The following is a 26,289-nucleotide window of genomic DNA, read 5'->3' on the forward strand; positions in this document are numbered from 1 at the left end:
AGAGCTCACCAGATGCTATAGGCTACTTTGGCTATTTAACAAAGTTGTACAAACTCTTCTCTGCCTCCACGCATAGATGGGACATCCTGCTGAAACATGTCAAAACAACCCTGAAATCGTGGTCAGAGACCAGATGGGAAAGCAGGATAAAAAGCGTTGAGGCAGTAATGTACCAGGCTGGGCAAATCAGAGAGGCTCTTCTGGAGGTGAGGGAAACAACTGCAGACCCTGTGGTGAGAGTTGAAGCCCAGTCTTGGCTGAGGAGATTGGATCTTACCGTTTTATCATTTGCACAACCATATGGTATGACATCCTCTACAAGATCCAGCATGTGAGCAAACTGATGCAGTCACCCTCCATGCAGTTAGATGTGGCTGTCGACCTGCTGAAGAAAACAGGAGATTCCCTCACCTGCTACAGAAGGACTGGATTTTCTGATGCACAGACAACTGCAAAGGAGATGTGTGAGGAGATGAACGTGGAGTCTGTTCTCAAGCAAAAGCGGTTGAGATCCACAAAACGGCAGTTTGGTTATGAGTCTCCAGATGAGCCTATTGATGATGCACTTAAAAAAATGGAAATCACATTTTTTAATGTGGTTGTGGATACAGCCCTCTCTTCACTTGATGAGAGATTTCAGCACCTTGAAGAGGTAAATGACAAGTTTGGAGTGCTCATCAACTTTCCCACCACATCAAACGAAGAACTGCCAAAGCACTGTCAAACCCTGAGCTCTGCTCTGACCCATGATGGACAACCAGACATTGATGGCAGGGAACTTGCTGCAGAAATGCAAAATGTTCCACATTTGCCATCAAAGAAGATGACAAACATGGAACTATTGACCTTCCTTCATGAGAAGAAGCTGACAGAAATGTACCCCAATTTGTGGGTTGCTCTGAGAATCTCTGCCACTCTTCCTGTTACAGTGGCTGCTGCTGAAAGAAGCTTCTCAAAGCTCAAACTGGTCAAAACTTACATGAGAGCTTCTATGGGACAAGAACGTCTCAGTGGACTATCCATCATAAGCATCAACCATGTGGTCTCAAAACAGCTGTCTTATGATGATGTCATAGATCATTTTGCTTCAAGAAAGGCAAGGAGAGTCAGGCTAAGGTAAGGTGTTGAGGTGTGAGATTGAGGCCTGTAGTATTTTAATGGTTGGATTTTGGCTAAATCTTGCTTTTAACCAAGACTGAAGTGATTGATAGCAAATATTTCGGTACCCAAAAGTAGTATGTTTAAGTGTTCAGCAAAGCAGCTTTTGTTTTAAATTAGTAAATGTTTCTGGGTTGTACTTCTTACACATCCAGCTCTTAAGGTGAGGCAATTAGTCTCTCACGGACTGTATATCAGTACAGGTGGATTGTGTGCCTGTCAGCAGAGGAGCAACTTGTTGCCCTGTCTGACCTCAGCAGGGAGCAAGTGGAGGGGCCATGTGTGAATAGGCCTTTAGAAAGCACTGGTGTGTTGGCGAGGCTGCTGACTGCAATTATAGGTTTTAATGTTGTATTTGTGTTAAAATAAAAAAATATCCCAAAAAACGTATACAGCTTCTGTGTGATTGTATTAACATTGGAATTTAAAAAAAAAAAAAAGTTTGGGGGGGGGCGCCATCTAAAATCTCGCCTAGGGCGGCAAATTGGTCAGGGCCGGCCCTGCTTACGTGTATTGTTTTTGTTAGCTAGCTGCGCTAACGGATATAAGGAGCTGTTTCAATGAAAACAGAGGAGCGACATTTCGCCGACAACTGCGCCGAGCAAAGTCAGCACACTCAGCACGGATAGTGCGCGCAACATGATTGCAGCGTCCAGGCAGCTCCCGTTCGAGCATATGCCTTGAGTTGCACATAGCTCCAACGATCCATCACAGTGTCTCCACACACACACACACACACACACACACACACACACACACACACACACACACACACACACACACACTGTATTGTATTATTGTATGAGAGGTTCCAGGTTGAATTGAGGCGAATATTTGTAATGTTCAGAGGTTGTTGTGTTTAATATTCATGAGGATATTTGTCATTGTTCAAATGATAATAAACATTTGCATAAAGCATATTTGTCCACTCATATGTTGATAAGAGTATTCAAAACTTGAAAAATATCACTCTAAGGCAGTGTTTCTCAAACTTTTTCATACCAAGGACCACTTAACCAATAAAAAAACACTCGCGGACCACCTAACTCCACAAATATCCAAAATCACATCGTTTTTCTAGAACAGATTACAAATAGCCTGAAAATGGTACAAACAAGTGGCAACATGTGTGATGAAGGTGTTGCGCGGGGCTATATCATACCATCGAAAGTGAAACTTAAGCTCGCTCCATTGCGGAGATATTCCCGCGAGAGTGCGTACAACTTTAATTTATTAATTTATTTAAAATGTGAAATTGTACCAATATACTCACGGACCACTAGGGGGCGGTCACGGACCACACTTTGAGAAGCACTGCTCTAAGGAACATTTAGAACAGATAAAAAATATGCGATTAATCGCGATTAACTATGGTCACCCCATTCAAAGTGAATGGTGAAGCTTTCAACGCACGCCGCTGTGTGGACGGGCCGTTAAAGGCGAGTACGGCAAATACAAGTTGTAACAAGCAGTAGTGCTGAGCAAAGTGACTAGAATGCAACCACACACTTATAAAAAAAAAACACACTTTAAAAAGTCAGGCAACACTAACAAGGCTTTGTGTGATTCTGTTTATTTGTACCTTACTTTGACCATCCGTTAGCTGTTATTGATCATTGTGGAGAGAGACAGACGTTTTGTTTTGTATTATAGCAGCTATTGGATGGAATCAATACATGGGCTGCACAGGTTGTCATGTCCGACTATCACAAGAGGAATCATAATGAAAAATACGCCGGTAAAATGTGCCTGTAGAAAACGGCTTATGCCACAATAGGATAGCGACAACAAGTAGTCAAGATAGTCAGTTTAGCTTCGGTTGCTATGCTAACATCACCCATTTTATACCAGAGAAACTTTCATAACAGCGTTGTGATGCCAAACAGCGTCAATTCAGACTGACACACATTCACTTATAGAGAACTGGGGATATTTATCAGCTGCTTGTGTGACAGTCAGACAGTGAATACTTTAGAGCGGCCGCTGCCGTCTGAGCTAACCCGGAGCTAACGGGAGAATAAACTCCGGTGGAAGAGCAGCCAGCACTGCAGCGGTCGGTAAATACCGCTGAAACACATTAATAAACAATGAACCACGGCACTCTGGAGAAAAGTATAAGGTTGGAGAAGTCGTTATTTAATTTAATCTGGCTTCGTATGATTAAAAGCAACACGATCATCGACCCGACGCAGTTGTTGTTGTGAGCGCCGTAATGCCGTTGGGGAGAAAATCAGTGACGTAAACGGTGACGTCATGACGCAGCAGCGGCAGCACCAGTCGGGCTCTGGGCGATGTGAACAAAACGGGGGCTGAAAAGAAAAACCGGTTCCGAACCAGAAAATCTCTAGCACGGCGCTAGAACGGGAACCGCGTTGGTGTGAAAGGGGCAATAGTTAAGTTTACCTTGTCTTTCTAGGACTTTTTTGGTATCCTCCGTGAAACAGGGTCTTGAAACCAAAACGGATTCCTGTACCCCATGGCACCTTTTTAGTTTTCGCCAAAACTATTCCTCTTTTCTTTAAATGCACATTAGTTAAGTTTAAGTTGTCTTTTCTAGGACTTTTTTGGTGTCCTCCGTGAACCAGAGTCTTGAAACCAAAACGGCACACGTAGGGGACTTTAACCACCTACGAGGGGACTCTAACCCCAATAATGACTACCTTTGGGGGGACTCAACACAAGGCAATTCAAAGTGCTTTACAAAACTGAAAGACATTAAGAAAATGGCATTAAAAAGCAAAGACAATAAAAGTTACAGCGCAGTTTAAGACATGAATATATCAATTAAAAGCAGCGGCAAAAAGAAAAGTCTTCAGCCTGGATTTAAAAGTAGTCAGAGTTGCAGCGGACCTGCAGGTTTCTGGTAGTTTGTTCCAGATTACCTTTAATGTTCAAAAAGCTGTAGGAGAGAAACTCAGGGATTTTAGCCTTTGCAGTCCATTCACATGCACAAAAACTTAAAGAACACACTACAGGGAGGGGAAAACACCAGAAAAAATAAAAGAGTCTCTTTAAATGGCATTACGAAGCTGTATTTTGAGCACGGACAGCCCCAGGGTGACAAACATGAACACTTCTCACAGTGGCAGTGCAATTATTTAGCCATAAATAACAACATTTTCTTTGCCCATGTTAAAGTGTGAACACACTGCCAACTTTTGAGTAAAATGTCACCTTAAATTCTAGCTCCTCGTTTGAAAGGTAGAGTACGTCGCTTTAAACCCGAGCTTGGCCGTGTTGAATAAGAATGTCTTATAGCATTTCTTCATTTATTTACCAAAAGGAGAAACAAGCATAGCTATTGAGTTGTCACAGCATTCATCTCTACAGGATGAATACAATTACAGCAACCCAGAAACAGGTCCAGGAATAAAATGTTGTTTGCAAAACAGCAAACAATGGCCTAATTTGGAGAGCTAACAAAATGAGCATCAACACTGCGCTTATTATTAGCTCCTCATTGTTTCAGTGGCCTCCTGTCAGCTGTAATATTACACCAAATTACAACCAAGCATTTACAGAGCTGTGACTCTGAATATGCCTGCCAATAGACAAGTCATTATGAGGTTGATGTAGAGCAGTGGCCCCCAAACTAAGGCCCGCGGGCCGGGTACGGCCCGCCTCCACATTTGACCCGGCCCCCTGAACAATACCAGAGACGCATTATGATTTTTTTTTTTTTTTTGTATTAAATTTTTTTTTTATTTAAAAAAAAATAATAATAATTCAGTCTGGCCATGCGAATCCTAGACTAGCCCCTGTCAAAATGTTGTGACCTGCTCTATCTAAATCAGTCGCATTGACCCGAAGACACATTTTGAGTTGAATACACTGTTGGAAAGAGGATATTCCTAGCTTTCTAATGATATCAGGATTGTTTTTGTACTTCAAATATTAAGCGAAATATGTCACATTATATAATGACTGTCACCGAGTCATCATTTTGAGAAAAAGGCCTTCAAAGTTGTCTCTTCTCTGGAATCCATCGATCTGATTGATTATTAGCGGAGCAAATGATCAAAATACTACCGAGGGAAGATATTTTTGTTTGGAGGGGAAGCTCGCGAGTGTGTGTGTATACGTGTGTGTGTGTGAGTGTGTGTGCTTGTGTAATTTTGCGTTTGTGTGTATTGTGTTTGTTTCCCGGGGAAAACAATCACGAGAAACACCGGCTGTTGTTATGCCTGCTGTGACGTCAAGTTACTCCGTTCTCCGCTTGTAATTATGCCGAAGCTTCAAAGTTGTATTTATCATCTGAATTTGCCGAAACAAGTTTAATATTCTGAAAGCCAAGACTTTGTTTAATTGAAATCAGATGAAAACAAACTGTAACGGACCCTGCAGTGTTATCTATGATTACTATACTCTTACATTCATAATTTCAGTGGAGTGAGGGGGGGGGGCGGCGCTGCGGAAGAGCAGATTGCGAGTGAGAAATAAATAAATTGGAAATAAAAGTTTCATATTCGGAAAGCCAAGACTTTGTTTGTTTAAAATCAAACAAAACACCCGAACTCCGAAAAAATAGTTTTTTTAACGTAAATCCACGTTTATTTTGAGAGATTCTGCTCTGACAACTAAGCTAAACTTTTACCTGTTAAGATTGTGCAAGGCACAACAGAAAGTTACAGTAATTTTCAATGGACTTTTTTTCTGTGAAGAACCCAGAGAGGGTTATTTGGTTATTATTTATTTCATAAATAGTGTTATTTATTTCATTAATAGTGTTATTATTTATTTCCTGACTTTTTTTCTGTGAAGATCCCGGAAAGGGTTATTAATATTTGGTTATGTGTGGCTTTCTAGAAAACAATAAATGTTTACGTTTAGACACCCATGCGATCGTCACACTTTTTCTGTTACAAACTGACCCGGCCCCCATCAGAGAAGGGAAAAGTTATGTGGCCCTCACAGGAAAAAGTTTGGGGACCCCTGATGTAGAGGATTAATGTTTGTCCCAATGCCATTTGTCCCAAGGCAGCAAGCTTTCTGTTTTTGGCCAAATGCCCCAGAAATCAATGACAAAAAAATCCAATCTATATAAGGTCACTTACAAGTACGTAGCTAATAATTCACCGTTGTCACATTGAGGACCTAACATTCAGTTTCTATTGATTCACTCCCAGAATCAGAACAAACATTGGCATTAGCATGTATCTGGACTCCGTATCTTGATAAGGAAAAACAAATGCTCATGTCAGGAGTAACTGCATGCACAATGTCAGAAAACAATCAGGTCTGGAGGTTGTTTGGCATGTATTATTATCTCAGTCAGGCCTCACACACAGCTAACTTTAACAGTGTTACAAAAAGTATCTTAGTAATGCAGTAACAAAGTAATACATTTTGGTAGTATTGTTATGTTACCTATATAAAATAAACATTATCACAAGAACAAAAGGGTGTATTTGTTGTCACTCTGATCCCCAGACCACTCTTTTACAAACAGGGCCGTTCATAAACTATAAGTATTATGTCAAACAGCAGTTATTTCATTTTAATGTAGAGCGTTGAGTCAGTGCACAGCCAAAAAAACAAGTTTTCCTAAAATCCTATTTCTGAGACGGCTACCGATCCAGACTTTTCAATGGGACACTTCAGCCTAACCTTTTAGTCCTTTGATTGCCCAGATTTTTGTCATACTATTTGTTTTTACGCGTGCCACATGAATAGTAATCTAGTCGTTATTTCAAGGTAAATCAAGATGGCGACGTCAAAAGAAGATGGCGACGTCAAAAGAAGATGGCGACGTCAAAAGAAGATGGTGACGTCAAAAGAAGATGTCGACAGTCAAAAAATCACTCAAGGTTTCACAACATTAGTCCATAAACAATGACCTGGTCAATTTCTTAGATAAGGTCTTTGCTTATAATGACTGATAAGGTTGTTCTGTATCTGCTATGGCTGTGGCTCAGGGGTGGAGTGGTGTTCTACCAAGCAGAGGGTCAGTGGTTCAATCCCCACCCCCTGCAGTCAACATGTGTCCTTGGGCAGGACTCTCAACCACACATTTCTCCCGTTTTGTCAACTGTATTTAATTGTGTATTATATTTAAGCAGTTAGAGCTAAATTACATCTAATGTTTGCTGTCATGTTCGCCATATGAACTTTAAAGAAAGCGAAATATTACTCAAAACAGTGTATATGGAGGGTTCAAAGGACTCAACCTTTGATCAGTGTCTGAAAGAAATGTATTTCCACTAATTAAAACCCCACCTCATAATGTTTTATATAAGTGAGTTATATAACTACACATGGTTCAAAAACCTCTGCTTTGACAAATGCAATATAATAATGTCTGCTTGCTTCTTTCGTGCCAATTTAAGTACATATTTTACAACCTCAGCGCCCACATGTTGCTGGGGTCATCCGAATGATAGTTGGCATGGTGACAGTCAGACTTCAGAAACAACTTTTTCGAAAATCAAGCCATCCAGAAAACTCCCACGGTCCTCCTGCTGCTCCATCTTTAGAAATGAGTTATACTTTCCATAATGCAGGGTATGTTTGAAATATATTCTGATGCCAGTTTAAGAATAAAGATAAATGGAAACAGTTTTTTTTTCCTTTTCAATAAAGGCAGAATCTAAACAATGTGAGTTTGCTGACTAATATTCAGCTGTAACTGATAATAGTGGCAGACATATACTTTATTAATTTATCTACAGCATGACAACTTTTTGAATGGCTTATATCTCTGATGAAAATCACCACAAGTGAAAATAAAGCCTTTCAAACCAGCTTCATGCTGTAAGGGTTAATAGATGCTGCAAGAGTTTTAAACATGTTTATTGAAATTATACAAAAAACGAGTGGCTCCCAAGAAAGTGGGCCCCTGTGGATTTCAAATTCTTGTAGTCATAGGCTCGCTCTGTCTGCCAACAACCTTTGCATCTCACACAAACACACACACGATGGTGCGATTTACATTTCAAAGGTTCTTGCGTTGCCAAACTACCTGACTGCATGCTGCACAGCTGGGGACAGTGGAACAGAGACAGAAAGAGCAAAGACATTAAACACTGGATCAAAGAGGGAGACACAACAAACCCGAGGGCCACAACGCTTCACTGCGTGCACGGAGACTCCGTCTGACAACTGGGACAAACACCGCCAGAGACTTGACATGCACTTCTGTTTACAGTAGATTGCACATTTCTTAAGCATGTGCCATTATACTCTCATGTGCAATTAATATCGTGTCATTCTCCTTTAGTCTGTTTGACATTAGAAAATCACACACAGATTAATTTTTCTGACAAGCAGTATGTAATAAGACTATAGATGCATAAAGAGAACTGAGCACAGCATTGGAGGCGGGCTCACGTACATTCATATGAAAGCTGCTCAGTGGAGCAACAAGACAAAATGGCTTGCCTGCCGACTGATGAGATTACCTGAATCTCTGAAGATCTTCTGCATAGATGAGCAAGTCACCTTTCCATGCTTCCTTCTTTTCACTTAAAGGGGCCCTATTGCTTTGAGGGTTGTCCCTTTCCTGTAGTGTGTTGTATAGGTTTTTGTGCATGAAAATGGTCAAGGTAGGTTAGGTAGATTATAAGTAATTTATAAGTTGTTGGCAAATATAAATGTACTACAATATCAAATGTTATTGCAAATGTAGGACTAAGTGGACCAAGGCTCATTCAAACAAATAATTAAAATACCTCTAGATTATTTTTTTGTAAGACTTAAAGGACATAATTATAACACGGGATATTAAACTGTTCTAACTCAGAAGAGTTCAAAAAGGTATCCAGTTAATTAACAGAAATCTATTTCCCAATGTAAGTCTATGGGAAAAGGTAATCTTGGGCCTAATGGCATCATATGACAGACTTGGACGTTGTAATTGCTCTGGCATATACAAAGAAAAGTTAAGGTTGCACATTCGTGACATTTTAAGGTCAAAGCACTCAAAACATTAATTATTTCAACTCCCCTTTAGCTGATTTGTCTGACTGTCTAATTAATTTGAAGAATAATGAAGAATTTATATTAATGCAACTGTGCATTCAAAGTCACTGTAGAATTATATATTCAATATACATTCCCCATCTAAAGCTGTGAAATAATAAATGTCAGTTTATATTATATGTTGTTAATCTAATCTGATGCCTGTAGTATCCTAAATATACCACATTTGGGTTAATAACAGCTTTCCCACATTGTGTTGACAGAGCCACTGCAGGAGAATCTGAAATGACAGCAGGGACTGGAGACTCTTAATCATTACAATTAAGTTTCAATTTTCTGAGAGAGCTAAAGTGGAGCCAAGGCCTGATTGTACTAATGAAATATATTTAAATGCCCTTTAATCTCCCAGTGGAGAGTGGGAAAAGGACGCCGTCCTCATTGGGTGGCAGAGTTAGAACCATAATGAGAGTGGAAGAGATTTATAGATATCACACAGAGAGGCCATCTTTAGTTAAATGTGGGCTAAAAGAGTCAGATTCCCACAGCTATGGCTTTAATATACCACATACAGTGAGGATTAATGACCAGAGCATAGGAACAGGAAACAGGATTTAGACTGTCATTTAAAAAGTCCTCCCCGGAGAGTTGGATGTCAGACAGTCAGAATATGTCATGCTACAGAATTAATCTAAAAAGACAAGCAGACATTGACAATACTGTGAAATATATAGAAGAAGAAGAATAGAATTGGGAGGGATGAAACCCTCTTTAATGGTCACACATGCACAGCACACACAGTGAAATGTGTTCTCTGCTTTTAACCCATCTTAGTACCAGGAGTCTAGAACTAGGAGCAGTGGGCAGCTATTGTACAGCGCCGGGGAGCAATGGGAGTGAGGGGGGAAGGGGGGTGTCTGGTGCCTTGCTCAAGGGCACCACGGCAGGGTAGGAGGTGAACTGGGACCTCTCCAAGTAGCAGTCCACACACTGTGGTTCCATGGGCTGTCAAGTGTCGGATGATGGAACTGTACACAAGGACTTAAACGCATCAGTAAAGTAAACAAAAAGTATATTTTGTCATTGTTCGATTTCTTTCCAAGAGTTACATGAGAAGAACAATAATGGATCTTACCAACAAACTTTTGAATTGAAGAAGACGAAGCATACTTTATTTATCCTCTAGGGGAAATTCAGGTTTCACTCTGTCTATATACAGTTATAGTTCATTAGGCCCACAATTATGGTGGCCTACAGGTGCACATGATTTACAACGGCTCAAAACATTTCCATTAGGAAAAATGAACTTCAGCTTCAAAAACAATGCAAATATAAATGACACACATTTGCCAAAACACATGAAAATGAAGAAACATCTTTACCAACTTGACTAAACATGCCCAGGGTTTACAAACAGTGCTTCACTAAACACAACAGAAACACTAAAGTGACTAAAGTGACGAACATAACTGTGACCGCTTGCTGACATTCAGGGATTATAAAGTTGGCCAATTGTCACTGTTGGCAGATGCACACATGCACAAAGACATGCATTAATGGAGAGGTGTTAGAGTGAAAGAGCTGCCATGTTTTTGGCACCCAGGCAGTGGCGGATATTGATATGTATAAATTAAGAAAGATGGGACTATATGAAGCAGAATGTGAATAAGTCTATGTACTCTGGTCCTTTATGTTTTTGATGTCTTTGATGTGATGTCTCCTCTGTATTTGCGGGTCCCATTGTCATTGTTATTGTTGTTATTGTTATTATCATCATGTGTCGCTTTCCACCTTCTTCTCCAGTAGGACTCAGATGAGGGTGTTGCACTTTTCTTTTCCTTATACATGTGATGTTTTGGTGTTTTGTTTCTTTCCATTAACCGTCAAGTGGGAAATAGGTTTTTTTTTTGGTGTGTTTCTCTTAGTATCCTAAGATACTGTTATGTTTGGCTGTGAAAAAAAAAATTATTATTATGAAGGGCAGACCATCTATTTGTATTTATTTGTTTTTTTTAGAAAGGGGCAGGTCACATAAGATTTTATTCTTCTCCCTGCTCCTTTTCGCTCAATGGTAGAGTCATGTTTTGTGGCAATTATTGTACATTTGGTTTTGTGTACCATGAGCGGGACAAATAAAAATGAAATGAAATGAAATGAAATATGGGCGACATGGGCGGTTGCCCAGGGCGGCATTTTGACTGGGGGCGGCACAAGCGCAATGAAGAAAAGAAAATGTCATATAGTGTATTGTTGTTGTTGTTGTGGGTCGAAGGGGGCCCTTTTGACAGCAGGCAGCTGGGATGGAAGGTCTCACTCTCAAAGAAGGGCGGGGGTGATCTCAGGTCGCCTCAGTATGGGGAGAGATAGGGGGGCGGCGGGTAAACTATCTCAATCAAATAAACACTTTCGATGTTTATAAAGTAGTACTGCAATTAGTCAAATTAATTTCACGCATCGAAATGCCACCAAATTCATTCATACTATATATATATATTATATATTTTTTCCTGGCCTGGGTTTCATGAAACAATAAAGAATTATTTAAAAACTGACTACGGCAACTTGGTACCGTCTTGACAGGTAGTTGACAGTGTTGGGGGAGGGGTACGCTATGCATTGATTCTCGGGTCGAACATTAATACCTACGGTGATGGAGAAAAAAAGGCACAAGGCACCAGGGGCCCAGTTTAGAAAGGAAAGAAGAAGAGAAACGCTCAAAAGATAAAAAGGTAAGCACCTGTAACATCTCATTTATTTAGTTGGGCTTTATTAAGCATGTCATTCAATTATGCCGGTAACCTTAACTCCATTGCTGCTTGTTAGCTGCCTGTGTTTCGTCGTCAGCTCATCAACTAACATTGGGATCATTTCAAACCGTCTTACTTCAGAACGATAATGTGTAGCCCTGCAATAAAAACCTTATAAACAACCACTGTAACCGTTATTGATTTAACGACGAAAGGTGCACCGCCCAGGGCACCGTATCAGCTTGAACCGCCACTGCACCCAGGAGCAGTTATGGGTTCAGTCCACCAATCAAATTAATAGATTTTGACTTGAACCACTGATCATCCGGTAAACGTCGGGTTCCCAAGCCAAGACCAAATGGTAATACCTATAAACGATTGTTTAGCAGCCATGATGCAACTTTGACAAAGATTTAAAAATGACACTGATCTCACTATGTGGAGAAAGTTTCAAGTCTTTGTGACCTTTTCAACGTTAACTGAAACCAATGGCTGCCTTGGGGGTACAAAAGTCCCATTCATCAATCCTAAGTATTTTGCTGTGCTGAAAAATAGCTGACAGTAATGTATGCATAATTTGTTGTAAATGGTTTTAAACACTCCAAAACACTATGGTCTGCTAATAGCCCTCAGCAAAGGCACGTGAAGGTGGTACCTTCACTAAACTGGGGGCTAATCTATCTGACATTAGAACTTGTGAGCACTCTCGATGGCTATCAGTGACAAAACTCTGGTAACAAAAAGATGATTAGAACAACAATACTAATTAGTCTGTTCACATTAAAGCTCCTTAGAGCTAATTCAGACTTAACCGCAGTGTTTGGGACATTCCAGCATGCACGTTCTTACTCAAATGTCAGTGAATTTATTGGTGTGTGAAAAGCAGTTTCTAGAATCAGGTGTAAGGACTGCAGCAATACATTATTCAAAAACCTTTTCTTATAGCCAGCAAGTAATTGTATTATGTGTAACACAGCTCTCATTGCTGGGACGACAAACTTTCGCTTGGTTCAAGTCCCATGAATAAAATCAACATTTTAGCATCTCATCTCTGTTTCTGTGGTTGGACACACAACAAAGCCCATGAGAACATTGAAGGTTGAATCGAGAAGAAAACATCAACTCTTCTGTGCCAGAGCCAGAAAAAATTCACGGAGAAATTACCGTTTTTGACTTGATTTGGCAGCTTTGTCGTATTTGATGTTCGTGCTGAGTGATTACTGCTCCCATTAACCACTAAAGCTAATGGTATTTGTGTTGACTTTACATAGAAAAAGAGGGACATGTATGTCATGAGTGGTTGGTTAAAGCCATAGACTGTATATATAAATGGACGTATGGTCCGTGACGTCACCCATAGGATTCTGCAGAGTTGCCGAGAAGTCCTTAGTAGGCGGAGTTGGCCACTAACGGCTCGACAGTGACGTCAGATTTCAACTCCCGCCTGTTCCAAATAAGGGCAAAGAGGCGGAGCCGAGGCGGGACCTGCTGCCACCGAGCTGGAAGTTCCAGAGCTAGCTGAAGCTACCAAGCTAAGCTAATATGCTCCCGATCTGCACACTGCCGTGGCATTTTACGTTTCTAAGGTAAGCGGACATGAAACTATTCAGCAAAACTATAAATAATAATCTAAGTTATTGAGCTTTTAGCATAATACTTCAGAATCTTAAAATCCCTTAAGCAATTGTGCTAAATTCAACACTGGAATCAAGCAAATATTAATATGTTTGCATGACATTAGTTAATTATATTTTGATATCACTTAACTATACGTTTAATACATTTAAGTCAAGCTAAGGTACATGTGATGGTAGCTAGTTAGTGCTCTTACCTGTGAGGCCTCCTCCAAACAGCATAATAACCAGACTGTATCATTAAAACTAAGTACCAGTTCTAGATCCTTGACTTTAGACAAACAATTCAAAAGACAAAATGTATTTAAAGACCAATCTTTATTTGAATGTGCTTCTTAAAGGTGGGATAGGTAAGTTTCAGAAACCGTCTCGAGTGCACTAAAATTTGAAAGTACACAGCCGAAAAGAATCCGCCCCTTCCTTCAGACTTCCTTACAGAGCACCTCCTCCAACACACATGAACGCGCACATGACGTCAGCAGATTGGTGAAAGTGGCCGTCTGTTGCTGGCGAGTCATTGAAGTACTGCTGCAATGCACGCCCAATGACGGCCCGGCTAAACGGATTGGTCGTGCTTTTTACAGTACTACGGCTTCCACAGATGACATTTTTTAATGGATTTTTTGTCAAAGCACTTAAGATATTCATTGCTATCGGGATGTTAAGAGCATTCCATGGAATATAACAAAAAGTGTATCTCGAGCCGGTTTCTGAAACTTACCTACCCCACCTTTAACCTGAGATATTAGTTATACAGTAATAGTATTGACAATCTAAAAAAACTGAGCAACTCAACTTTATGTTTCTTATTGTCTAAAGCAGGGATGGGCAACTTTGATGGTGGTGGGGGCCACATCATTGATGTACTGGCCACCAGGGGGCCGCAGATTCACTTGTAACACACACACACAAAAATTCCATGTGTTGTATGTCATTATTAACAAATATACTAAGTCTGACATCTTCATTGACATTTTACAATCAAAGGGAACATCCCCAAAAAATGGGAACATCCTCTAATAAGCTCACTAAACAAATATCAGTTCACAGAATTTTCTTTTCATTTTTACAAGTGGCATGTTTGTATTGAACAGGTTATTAAACTGGAATAAAACTATTTTAAACTATTGGAAAGCACGGAAAATGTGTGTGTATTGAGATTAACCATTAGATGACATACACATGAAGTCATGAACACTAACCCAGACATTAGTTGTCTAACTTGAAACTAAAACCCTTGTAGCCAGTCTCTGCATTCCCCTTATTCCACAATAAGGGGAATGTCAACACAGACACCTGTCAGCCCGCACTCTGCTGTTCCTCAGCACCACTCCCCCTCCCTCCCGCTGAAATTATGAATGAAAAGCGTAGTAATCATAGATAACACGGCAGTTTGTTTTCATCTGATTTCAAATAAACAAAGTCTTGGTTTTAAAGGTGACATGTCATGCTTTTCCGGTTAGTACCCCGTCCCCTTGTGTGTTATGAAGGTTTTTATGCATGTAAACGGTGTGCAGAGTCAAAACCCTCAAAGTACACCATGTAGAGAGTAAAACTCTAAAACAGAAAATACCTCCTCAAAACGCCTCGTTGGAGATACGTCACTGTCCATTTGATTCTTCCGGGTACATCATGATGTCATGTCGCCCCCGGAACGAAATGGACCAATCCGTGGCGCCGTTACGTTACGTCCGCGGAGCCGTTACGTTAAGCCCGCGCTGATTGGTCCAAATTGACCAATCCACGACTTCCTCACACACTCAGTGCAGGCAGCTCTGCTGATCTCTCCTCCCGGGCTGCAGGCTGATAACAGACAGTTGGGATCGCGGCGAAATTCTCTCTGCAGACCCATTCTCACAGCGTTTATCAACCTTTGTCTTACTCAATATCAAGCCACACTTATTGTTTTTACTTCGGCTGTGACTTTGTGTGTGCTCAGGATGAGTTTGGCTGTGTATCGCTAAACAAGGAAATAACACCTCCACGGAGCTCAGCGCGATTCACAACGTCCCGACTGGTCCCGACCAATCGGAGCACACTGGGCTCACAGGGAGGGGGGGGGGGCAAGAGCTGCAACGAGCCGTTTAGTGGAGAGAGTGAATACTGCTGAATACACATACTATACAGAGATGCTGTATGCGAAACCAATGTGAGTTTGGAACATTGAACAATGTAAATCTATTCTAGTAGACCTCAACAATGGAATTATGATCAGTGGAAATGGCCATGACATGTGACCTTTAAGAATATTAAACTTGTTTTGCCAAATTCAGATGATAAAAACAACTTTTAAGATTGTAAAGGCATAATTACAAGAGGCAACTTAACACAGCATGCATAACAACAGCCGGTGTTTCTTGTGAGGGTTTCCCCGGGAAACAAACACAATACACACAAATGCGTCACAGATTATTTTGCGGTATTTGAAATAATCTACGCAGCTCGCGACGTAACTAGGAGTCTAGTGGACGGTATCAGTACTACCATCCCTGGTCTAAAGCATTTATTATTTTCATTTTCCCCCTCTCATATTCATGAGACGGATTGAGACATCATGGTGTCCAAAGAGCTGCAGAGACTTCAGGGAGAAACCTCCGTGTGATGGACGTCCTGTCTGTTGGTTTGGAGAGGACTGAGGGTCTTTCCTCTGCGAGGAGGACCAGGCCTGATGGAGGAGCCCATGCTGGGCAAAGCTGATACTTGTATTTGCACTCCTTTCGTCCATTATTCTTACTGAAAATGTTAGATTACACATTCACATCTGACTGAAGATTGGCCCCATTTATTTGTGACGTTGCAAACTCTGCGGGACAAGGCACAAGTGATGTGAAGCTCATAAAGTGAGGCAAATATAAATAATCAGCTGATGGAGTGTAGATGTGGAAATAGGTGCATTCGATCAGCTGACTGTTTTTACAATAAAAGTAGTTTCTTAGTGTACTGGTCTTAAAATCTCATAACATCAGCTTTTAATGTTCCTCTTGGATGTTCTTCTTGACCCTCAGAGAAGGAGAAAATGTCCTGTCTTTCAGGCATGTCCTTTCCTAACAAAAATGACAGGAAACATAAAACATATTATTGCAGAACAAGTGTGTTATTTATGAAAGCGGTGTGTTTGTGTGTTTAGGGGCTGTAGATATAATTATTTTGTAATTGTAATGTGTTTTTTATTTCAACAGTGAGCTACAAAGACAATCAGATTATGAATGAACAGTATGAAGTTCATCAACATTGAAATATATGTTATTATCAAAATAATATTGAACTGTTATCAAAACGTAGTGCAACTGTAGAAGCTTGCTCTGTTGTCTCACTGAAAGAATAACTTTTACCACGTTTTTTACAGACAATATTGAGAGATAAATAGTAGCAGTTCTCACTATGTGTTAAATATATTTGCCTTCAATACATTACATTAGAAAGCTGACAAAGTCATATTGCTTGTTAACATCTAAATGTAACTTTTTGCATGGAAAAAACACTCAACTTAACTGATGTGTAGGTGATCTAGTATTTAGTATAGTACAGTATGAACAAAAGAGTCTTTGTACCTGAGCTGAAGTTCACTGCTGTGAGGAGTCCAGTTCTGTCCAGTCTATGGTTCTGTCTCTCACTCTCTGGTCCAGCCTGTCTGCATCACCTGGACACCTTAAACAAAGTACTCAAATTTCACTTACCGCAAAACCGCATTCATGCACCGTCTGTTTTAACCGCAGAGCGAGTCACAATAGTCCGATATATAAGCATGAAGAACAAACAACCACGGCCGGCTTCAAGTTGTGTTTGCTGGATGAGCTGAGCAGGCAGAGTCCCTGTAGCTTCACGGAGCAGCTAGCAGAGAGACAAGAAGCTAGCAGCAGCAGTCACTGGACAGAGCCGTCACTCAAAGTGACCACGCCCTAATTTATGCAAACACTTTAAGACCTAATATAAATAAAAGGGTCGCGTTATAAAACAATTCACTCACAGATTCATAATCATAAAGGTGGAACCTAACTATATCCCGAATAATTTTTGTTGCATCCATGGGTAGAAACATGTCTATTTCTGTTGTAAAGTTGGGCATTTTAACATGGGGGTCTATGGAAATTCATCCTTTCTGCAGCCATCGCCTATCGGCCAATAGATGAACTGCAGTTTGTAGCACTTCCTTATTGGCGTCCCGGCTCTACCCCAAAGTTTGCCGCTTGGTTAAAGCACAAACTAAATATCCAATAACTACCAATAGTTTTTTGAAGAATTCAGCCTCAAAAAGCAAACTTCAAAAACGTAGTGCTATTGGTGGATAAGGGTACAAATGTCAAACTCATGACCAAACATGGCCTGCAAAATGATGCTAAAAAAAAACAAAAATTCTGTCTAATCTGAGCTTTTGGTGATAAGTCTAATTTCAAAAGACCTTTGTGTGTGATGGAACTTCATCATAACAGTGGAATCTTATGTAATGGAATCATTATAAAACTAAATATATTTCATTGTGATTGTTCGTGTCCTGGTGATAATAGTTTTCTCTTTGCTCTTTCATCCTTACATGGCCATCAGTCGTGACTCAGAAGGCTGCAGTATTGCCTAAAGATGTTAAATTAACGAAAATACATTCAACAACGGCATCACCACCAGCCGAAGCAGGAGGGGAAACTGAAGTGACACTCAGAAAAATGGTACCCCACAGCCAAAGGAAGAGAAAGGGGACTAAAAGAAAGGAGCTGAGAGACCGAGAAAGGCAGAGGGGAAGTTGCCCGTAGCTAGAGGGGAAATGGGCTTTGAGAAACCAACGGAGGGTCAAAGTGACTTCATCAATCACAGCGGACAGCTCCGTGAGACACAAGAAGGGAGATGCAGAGTTAAGACTCGGGGCACTCTGTGATCACTTGTGTTAAAGCACAGTGCTGTTTTGATGTTGTGTGGAACCCTGGGAGGCTTCCGCTCAAAGGTTCTTGATGGTTCAGCTGGTTTCACACAGCAGACCGACTGTTTGAGGTTGTTGTTTAATGTCAAGGTTCAAATGGGAGCTTCAGGCTTTGCTGGGAGCTTGTCTAAATGAAGTGTGAGGACAGGCTGCTGGTTCCACGTTGTGGTGGAGATTATTACACGATGAGATATGAGCATGGACTCCTGTAAATCACGTTCCCATGCCATGAAACTGCTTTTCATTTACATTTATAGGTAAACCCATTTGCTCCGAATTATGTTTGATTTCAATGTAGAACATGGTGCCAAAGGATACCTGTACAGGAAGTTGGGTTGGATGGGTGGGTCAAAAAATCACGAGACTTTCACCCTGGTTAGAACCAACATTTGTACTGTCCCCTTAAGCTAAATTGTTGCATGTATTTCTAGATATCGTAAGAAAAAGACTGCAAACAGGTGCTCAAGAATCCAAAGTGTTTAATTGCAATAAACCATACATATGAGTTCACAAATACTTCTATGGTCACACATATTACAAAACCTTGGATAATGACCTGTTATTAACTGAGGTTCTGTTCCTCAGACAGTGTGTTTTGGAATTTCACAGGAATTTAACAATGGTTATATAGTTTACTGTTTCACTATCTGCAGCTAATGTATTTACCATGTTCTTGAACTTTCTTAGAAACGTTGCATATTAAACAATGGTGTCCATGCTAAGGTGAAGACTGAGATACATGTGTTGGCTCAATACAACTCAATATAAAATATATACACAGTTCTTTGCAACGTTTAGCCTTTGTTTAGTACTAGAGATGCCAAGGGGTCATTATTATCCCTCTGCGTTTCAAAATACATGTACAACTTTAGATCAAACCCACAAATCCCTCAGTTCATGGCATTTCCTTAAATGGGTGTATTTATTATCTACTGAATTATGGGGGGTTTGGCATTTAAAGACAAACAAATATCACAGTTTTTACCTAGAACCGCATATGAGTTTATTTTTGACCCCCTATAAAAAACAGTTGTACAATGCAGCTCTGAACATTCGCTCAATGCCCGGTTGCTTAGCAACGCCGATTGTTTAGGTGTCTTTTGATTAGCAGGCTGTCATATCATAATCCAGAGCTTGAGTTGAAAGATATGGACATATACATGAGTGAAGGAGAACCAGAGGAGAGGGAACCAGGCTCAGGCCTCTAGGGACCACAGAGGGAACACCCTTTAATTTAGTAAGACCTATCCAATTAGCTGGTTCTAGCTTCCTTACTGCACTAGCTAGGCTAATTCTGAATATTTATTTTCTTTAATGTGGGCTAATTTATTGCTAGATCTGTGTGAGCTGCATGACACTGGCAAAGACGGAACTGTCTGGTTTTGAGGGAGGGTCTCTTTATTCCCATAGCGTTATTCAAGTTATTTTCCAAATCAGTTCTAACTATAATGTTCTTAATCAACAATAAATGTATTTTTAAATTAAATTAACAACTTAAAGAGGCCCTATTGTGCTTTTTGGGGTTTTCCCTTCCCTGTAGTGTGTTATCCAGGTTTTAGTGCATGTAAATGGTCTGCAAAGGCTAACATCCTTGTGTTCCCTGGTTCCCACCAGAGGGAGTTTCTCTCCCACACCCCTCCCCCCTCCCCCCTCCCCCTGCCTGAAACACCTCAATTGGACTCAAACTGGATTCCTTTGTTTACCTCTACATCACATATGTAACTCTTGTGCTGCTATTGGCTAGCGCTCCAACATATTGTACACGATAGGCTAAGGGCAAGTGATCTCTAAGCTGTTGGCAAATCACAACAGATACATATACATTTTTGTATCTAATTTTTGTATCTAAACTTAATTGGGAATTTAGTTTTGCTGGATGGATGTTTCCCACACTAGAAAAATAACTAAACTCACTTTTCAGACACCCTGTAAGTGGCAGCTACCTTTTTATTCTCAAATGAATTTAAGAGAGTAAAACAGATAAGTTTAGGCTTTACAGTATGCTCACTCCTTCTCCAACCAGATATAGTAGCACCTCCATGAAAAATATTTTTTGGAGAAAATATGACTCAAGAATTCATTTCTGTGTCAGGCAGCTATCACCTCATGGTTTACATATTATAGTTCTAGTCAGACAAGGTCCATAGGTTCCACATATGCGCCAATCCAGACATTTCTTTTTTTATTTTGGATGTTGTCAATGTTTTCTTCACTTCATGAAATATTCATGATGGATGTTCCAGGCAGTAAGAGAAGCTGTCAGTTAGAGTCTTGCAAATATGTTCATGACAAACCTGATGAAGGCACCACCACATCCTCAGAATGTAATTTCATCATCAAACTTTCAGGATTATTGATTTGATTTTCACCAAATGTCTGTTTTAACAAGAACATCTTGGACGTTTTCCAACAATCTGCAGAAAAAACACATCCTGAACGGCAGTCATGTTGAATAATGATTCATCCTTGAGTTATTAAATCTATCGTTCAGACTAGAGATCAGTGGGGTTCATACTACTTTATATTACAGTATAAGAAGTTCAAGTATAAGAACTCATCATGAATGCATGTGAAGATTTTGATGAAAAGTTAAGTGTACTAAGTCTGACATTGCAGTTAATAGACTAATCGGCTCACTTGCGAACAGGCTTAGGAGGTTTACTTTAAACATTTATTTTGTGACCATATTCATGTGAAAAAAATGATCAGTAACCTTATTTAACTATCCAAATATTAAAGTAATGTAAGGCAAGTTTATTTATATAGCACCTTTCAGCACACAGCAATTCAAAGTGCTGCTATGGTAACCCTATTTATTTCCACTACCTTTGGAATACCTCAATATCAGACCCAATGCAAATAAGACCAGAGAAGAAAATATATATAGGATGGCTTTTACATAAGTGCATTCTGTAAAACTACAGAAAGAAAAATGTGTATAAAATATTTTTTTTGTTGTATTTCCTTTATTTATTTTTGAAGTACCTTCATCAGAATGTCAATATCAAAGATGTATCCTAATACATGATAAATTAGGACTTAAGAATAGTTGGTTTACAAATGCTATTTTAGTTTACCTTGGTAATTAAAGCAAGTTGTAGTTTTGTTTAATAGATCAGTGTCCAGCTACTGCACATGTAGCAGCTTTACAGTAGAGGCACACAATCAGGAACATATTTTGTATCCTGTAAAGCAGTTACATGTAATCCGTTACCAATGGTAAAACATGCTCCCTATTGATATCAGAACAGCCTAAAGTCTACATATCTTCTGTGAAAGACTGAAACCCCACTGTCTCCATTGCAGCTTGGCCGGATGTTTGCCCAGAGTTTCAGTTAGCCTCAGATCCTGTGGCAGGTTGCTCCATTGGCCTGGCGTCTGACTAGAGTTGTTTCTCGCAATTCTGACCAACTAAAAGAACAAGCCCTGAGTCCTGCGGGGGACATTTTAGTTCATATTTGAAAATCACTTTGAAGTAATTACTAGTGGCTTGTTGTCGGGTCATGTAGTCAACTAAAAAAATCAATGCCAAAAATGGTAAGGATGTGTCTTGTGGTCCAAGTCCTCATCGTCCCCCGGGCCTGCAGAGTCCTATGTTCCTGATTTATGACTTTTTTAGTTTGGAGCAGATAGGATATTAGGAAACTGAAGCCTTCTGGAAATAAAGGAGGTCTGTTTTGGTGAAGAATATTATTTCTACAAGTTGTATACAGCTCTAAGTGACACCTTGTTTGTGAGAGTGTGCTCTCCTTGACCCGGCCTGCTGTAATCCCTCATGGCTGACAGCTGAGTTCAGACAGCTGATTCTGGGGCAGAGCTCTCGGCAGCCTCCCTCACAGCTTCAATCCTCACCTCAAAGCAATCTATCCGGCCTTCAAAAGCCCCCTCCCCCTTTGGATGTGTGTGTTTGTGCCTTTCTATCTGTCTGTCTCTCAATCTCTGCACATGACTGCTTCTCCCTCTCTCATCTAGCTGTCTTCTTACTCCTCTCTCTATGTATGTCTTTCCCTTTCTCCACCTCGGGGTGACTCTTATTTGGCTTTGGATGATCACTCTCTTTTACTTTCTCTCTCTCATTCATCATCCCCCTGCAGACTGCAGTACTTTGTGTTTTTCTTCTCATCAAGACGAATATGCGACCCAGGCCAAATGCTGAAATATATGCGGTGATATCAGCCTCAATGTGTTGAATGGGCTATTTTTTACGTGATTATAGAATTTCTTTAAATTATTATGATGACATTTTCGCAAATTTAAAAAATGGCTGCACTCTGTGTTGTTTTCAGCACATTCATCTCATGAATCATGGGCTTCCAAGCTTTGCAACTCTAACTTTTTAGTGAGATATATATATAGAATGTAAATGGCAAAGTATTGCAAAACAAGACAAAGAGACTACAACAGCTAGCTAGCAGCTAAATGCAATCTAATATACTCACAAAGGCAGTCCATGCTATTGCTAATTGGCGCTAAAGCCATTCTATGGCGGTAATGTATTTTACTTGTTGGCCTCGTGTAGAGCATCAAGCTAGCAGTAAGTCGTTGTGGATATGTTTGATTTGTGCATGAGTATTCATTTGATTGTGTAAAGTCAATTGTTATAGACAGCTTGAATAAATCCTCATTACTGAGAAAGTCTATTTTCGTGTTCTCGAATTGGGAAACACACATCCATATCATACCAACTCTAACAACCTGATTTGCTGAAGACCCCTCTCCTTTATACATCATGCCTGGAACATAGGATACTGTACTAGAACATCAACATTATTTCAGTGCTAACTCTCACATTTCACTCAAACCAATGATGGTGCTAGTGTAGCTGAGTCAGTGGAATCAGGACTTCTGATCAAAGACTCCAGGTGAGATTCAGCTTGTCTTTGACGACATAGAAATGGATAATAAAGTGTATACCTATAGCCTCGGCTTCAGACATAATATATAGCTGTCTTCCTTCCATTTGCAGTTATTAGCATGACTAAAAACTTGATTTTTGAAAGAGCTTTGTTGTGTAAAATGAAACCAACATTTTCAGAACAAACCCAAATACAGTACATTCTCATGCAAATAGCATATCTTCTTTCTAAAAAAAGTATTGTAAAACTACATGCTGTTGAGGATAATAGTGTGGACTTCTCGACTTAAGGTTTCGATAGAGGCAAGGTCAACATCTACAGAGACTTAAGCTGAACCACCATGTCTAAATGAAGGACTTTAATTGGGAGTCTGAAGAGAAGGTCAGCGGTGGGTAAAACAGAAGGGTCAGCCATCTCAAACTGCAATCTCTGCTAAATCACTTTAGGTCTGAGAGAGATGGGTAAAGCTTCTCTCTTCTCTGCCGCAGAGTTATATACAAGCGTGATGGTGGAAGACTTCATTTAAGTTTGCCACCGCTAAAGCCATGGCTGAGGAAGGTCACATCCATCTTTTCTTTATTTAACCTTTATTTAATGCTTGGAAAAGAGTGATTGATGGCATTGTGTGTTCTGCAAGTGCTCAGATCACAAATATGAGGAGAAACACAAAGAACACGGAGCAAACAACTTTTGAGTTCTAGACAAACATGAATTATCTTTTAAAGAATAGAAGAAAAAAACAGGAATTGTTGAATACACACATTGAAGACATATTGATACATTTTCATGAAACATCCGTCCATTTGCTAACATTGGAGTAAATGAAATCTAAGTAGCTTGTATGTGGCAAAGAGAAATTATTTCAATAAATAAGCACCAAGGAAAAAAGCTTTGAATTGGAGGGACGTGCATGGAAGGCTCAAGAGGACATGGAAAGTCGAGTTGACAGAATTGACACATTAGTGGCATGGCAAATAGACAATACCAAGAACATTAAAGGGGGCCTATTATGCTCCTCTGCAGATTGATACAGCATGTATGCCTCTACTGGGACATGTCTCCATGCTTTAATGTTCAAAAGGTCTTTATTTGTGTCCTACTGTGCTGCAGCACCTCTTTTCACCCTCTGTCTGAAACCAGAGCCCAGATGTCCCGCCCCTTAGCCTATCACGTACAATGTGTTGGAGCGCTAGTCAATAGAAGCACAAGTGTTACATAATGGTGTTATTCTTTGTCTAGTTATTTTGTGGTGAAAGGTGATATTAGTGGGCAAGGCATGCGCTGCCTTTGTCAAGGTTGAAAGGCATAAAAAAACCTGCCGTCTTACAAATACAGCAGAGAACTTACGTTTTTTAGCACACTTTACTTATCGAGAGTAAACACAGCATTTATTGGGGCCTACTTCTGTATTATGTGTATATCATAATAAAGAATCATGTCACGCAATGCAGCAGTGTGTCTCATTTATGTGTATTTAATAGCCTTTGTAAAACAATGAAGCTCTATGGCACCGAGGAATAAGATACAGTATATCTTGGCTTTGGCTGCACCCACAACGATTGTTAGGAGGAACAGTTGTTGTACATGTGACTTATCCATAAACACTTAGCCGCCAGCCTATCCATGAGCCTTAGGAGCTCTGGATTCTCCTTATCTTCGCAAAGCGGTTCTTGATTTGGTAATGTCACTTAACGTGATTGGACCTGAGTTACATTTCCCTCACTGTTTCACTCTCACAAGTATTATTGTCCTTGTGGGCCGGCAAACTCTGCCCAGGGTCTGAACACATAAAACGGCATTGTTCTCAAGAGAAGGATTACAAAATATATTTAGAAGATCAAGAGGATATAAAACGACCTCACAGGTTAACACACTGGCTCGTCTCCAAGGTCCAGTGTCGGAAACGGAAGAATGGGACAATATCCACAGTATATACGTATACTGTTCTTATTATCAGGCTGGTCTTATTGGGCTTCTAATTCATTTATTTTTCCATGGGGTTCATTTAGCCCATTGTCCTGCTGCTGAATGGGATACACACACTTATAATGGAAAGCTTGTGTCTGTCTCTTTCCCTGTGTCTTTGTGTCGCTCAAGGTCAACCAGAGGCTGCTCACATGTCCTGCTGCTCAGTGCCCATCAGAATGTAAGTGGATATCTGAGAAGGAGGGGGGGGGGGGGGTGGGCGAGATTATTGATGCAGCGGACTGACAAATCTAAAAATATTAAACCAGGATGGGCCGAGTAGGGTACTGAGCAAATAAACTCAGATTTTAAAAACAAAACGCATCTGGAGGCATGCGAGTGGCCAAAAGTACTACTATCCTGGAAATAAATATGAGTAAATTGTGGAAGTAACACACCTCTCACAGCATTTTAAGACACCTTTTGTTAGAAGAAATATAGATATCCGTAGAAAAAGAAATAGAGGAAGCACACTCTGTAACATAACATATTCTTACAGTTGCAATGTGTTCTCCCAAGCCATCTGTTTCAAAGAAATAGGGGGCAGCATTTTATCTCTGCTACATCTAAGATAAGGGCAAGAATATGTACAATTCTACCACACTGGTTAAACTCTATAAAAGCAGGTAGTGTATTCGACCCATTTTTTTTTTAATGTAGCACTAACATTAACTGGGGGCAGTAAAGTCTGTGTAATGTTTATATTTGGACTAAATCCAAAGAGAGCAAAAGACCTGCATCTTTGTCCTGTTCCTCCCACATCCAGGAGAGCAGCCGCTCAGGGAACCGGTCATCAGGCCCGGGAGATGGAGCCAACAATTGAAGTGTTACCTTCTAACTAATGCTACATCTGTGTCCTGTGGCTGCCGATAGCTCTATGCTATGGATGTATGAAGAGAACTGGATACAGCATTGGAGGTGGGACCCTGTCATTCCTTTGAAAATTATGCAGTAATGCATGAAGACAAAAAACTCATATCACGGTATTTTAGATTTTTTTAAATCCAAAAACCCTCCGAACGACAGACATAGTTCCTCTCCTCCGCGCAATTATCGGCAGCTTTCACTGCTGCACTGCTTGAGCGCCTCTCGCCACTTTTTCAACG

The 26,289-nt window shown here is 40.3% G+C and overlaps 1 protein-coding gene across 1 annotated transcript; it reads left to right on the forward strand.

Moving 5' to 3' along the window:
• Positions 1-26,006, forward strand: LOC117550463. Its single transcript, XM_034222898.1, has 4 exons — positions 1-233; positions 365-1,116; positions 25,316-25,364; positions 25,950-26,006. The coding sequence occupies exons 1-4, from the start codon at positions 168-170 to the stop codon at positions 26,004-26,006; spliced, it is 924 nt and encodes a 307-aa protein (XP_034078789.1). The 5' UTR covers positions 1-167.
• Positions 26,007-26,289: the final 283 nt, after the last annotated feature.

Source organism: Gymnodraco acuticeps, unplaced genomic scaffold (genome assembly GCF_902827175.1).
Source record: "Gymnodraco acuticeps unplaced genomic scaffold, fGymAcu1.1, whole genome shotgun sequence".
NCBI lineage: Eukaryota > Metazoa > Chordata > Actinopteri > Perciformes > Bathydraconidae > Gymnodraco > Gymnodraco acuticeps.

Coding starts and splice junctions, on each gene's coding strand:
- LOC117550463 (XM_034222898.1), top strand. CDS start 168: ATGTACCAGGCTGGGCAAATCAGAGAGGCTCTTCTGGAGGTGAGGGAA. Junction 234..364: donor AAACAACTGCAGACCCTGTG/GTGAGAGTTGAA, acceptor CCCTCCATGCAG/TTAGATGTGGCTGTCGACCT. Junction 25,365..25,949: donor TGCTCAGTGCCCATCAGAAT/GTAAGTGGATAT, acceptor TCCCACATCCAG/GAGAGCAGCCGCTCAGGGAA.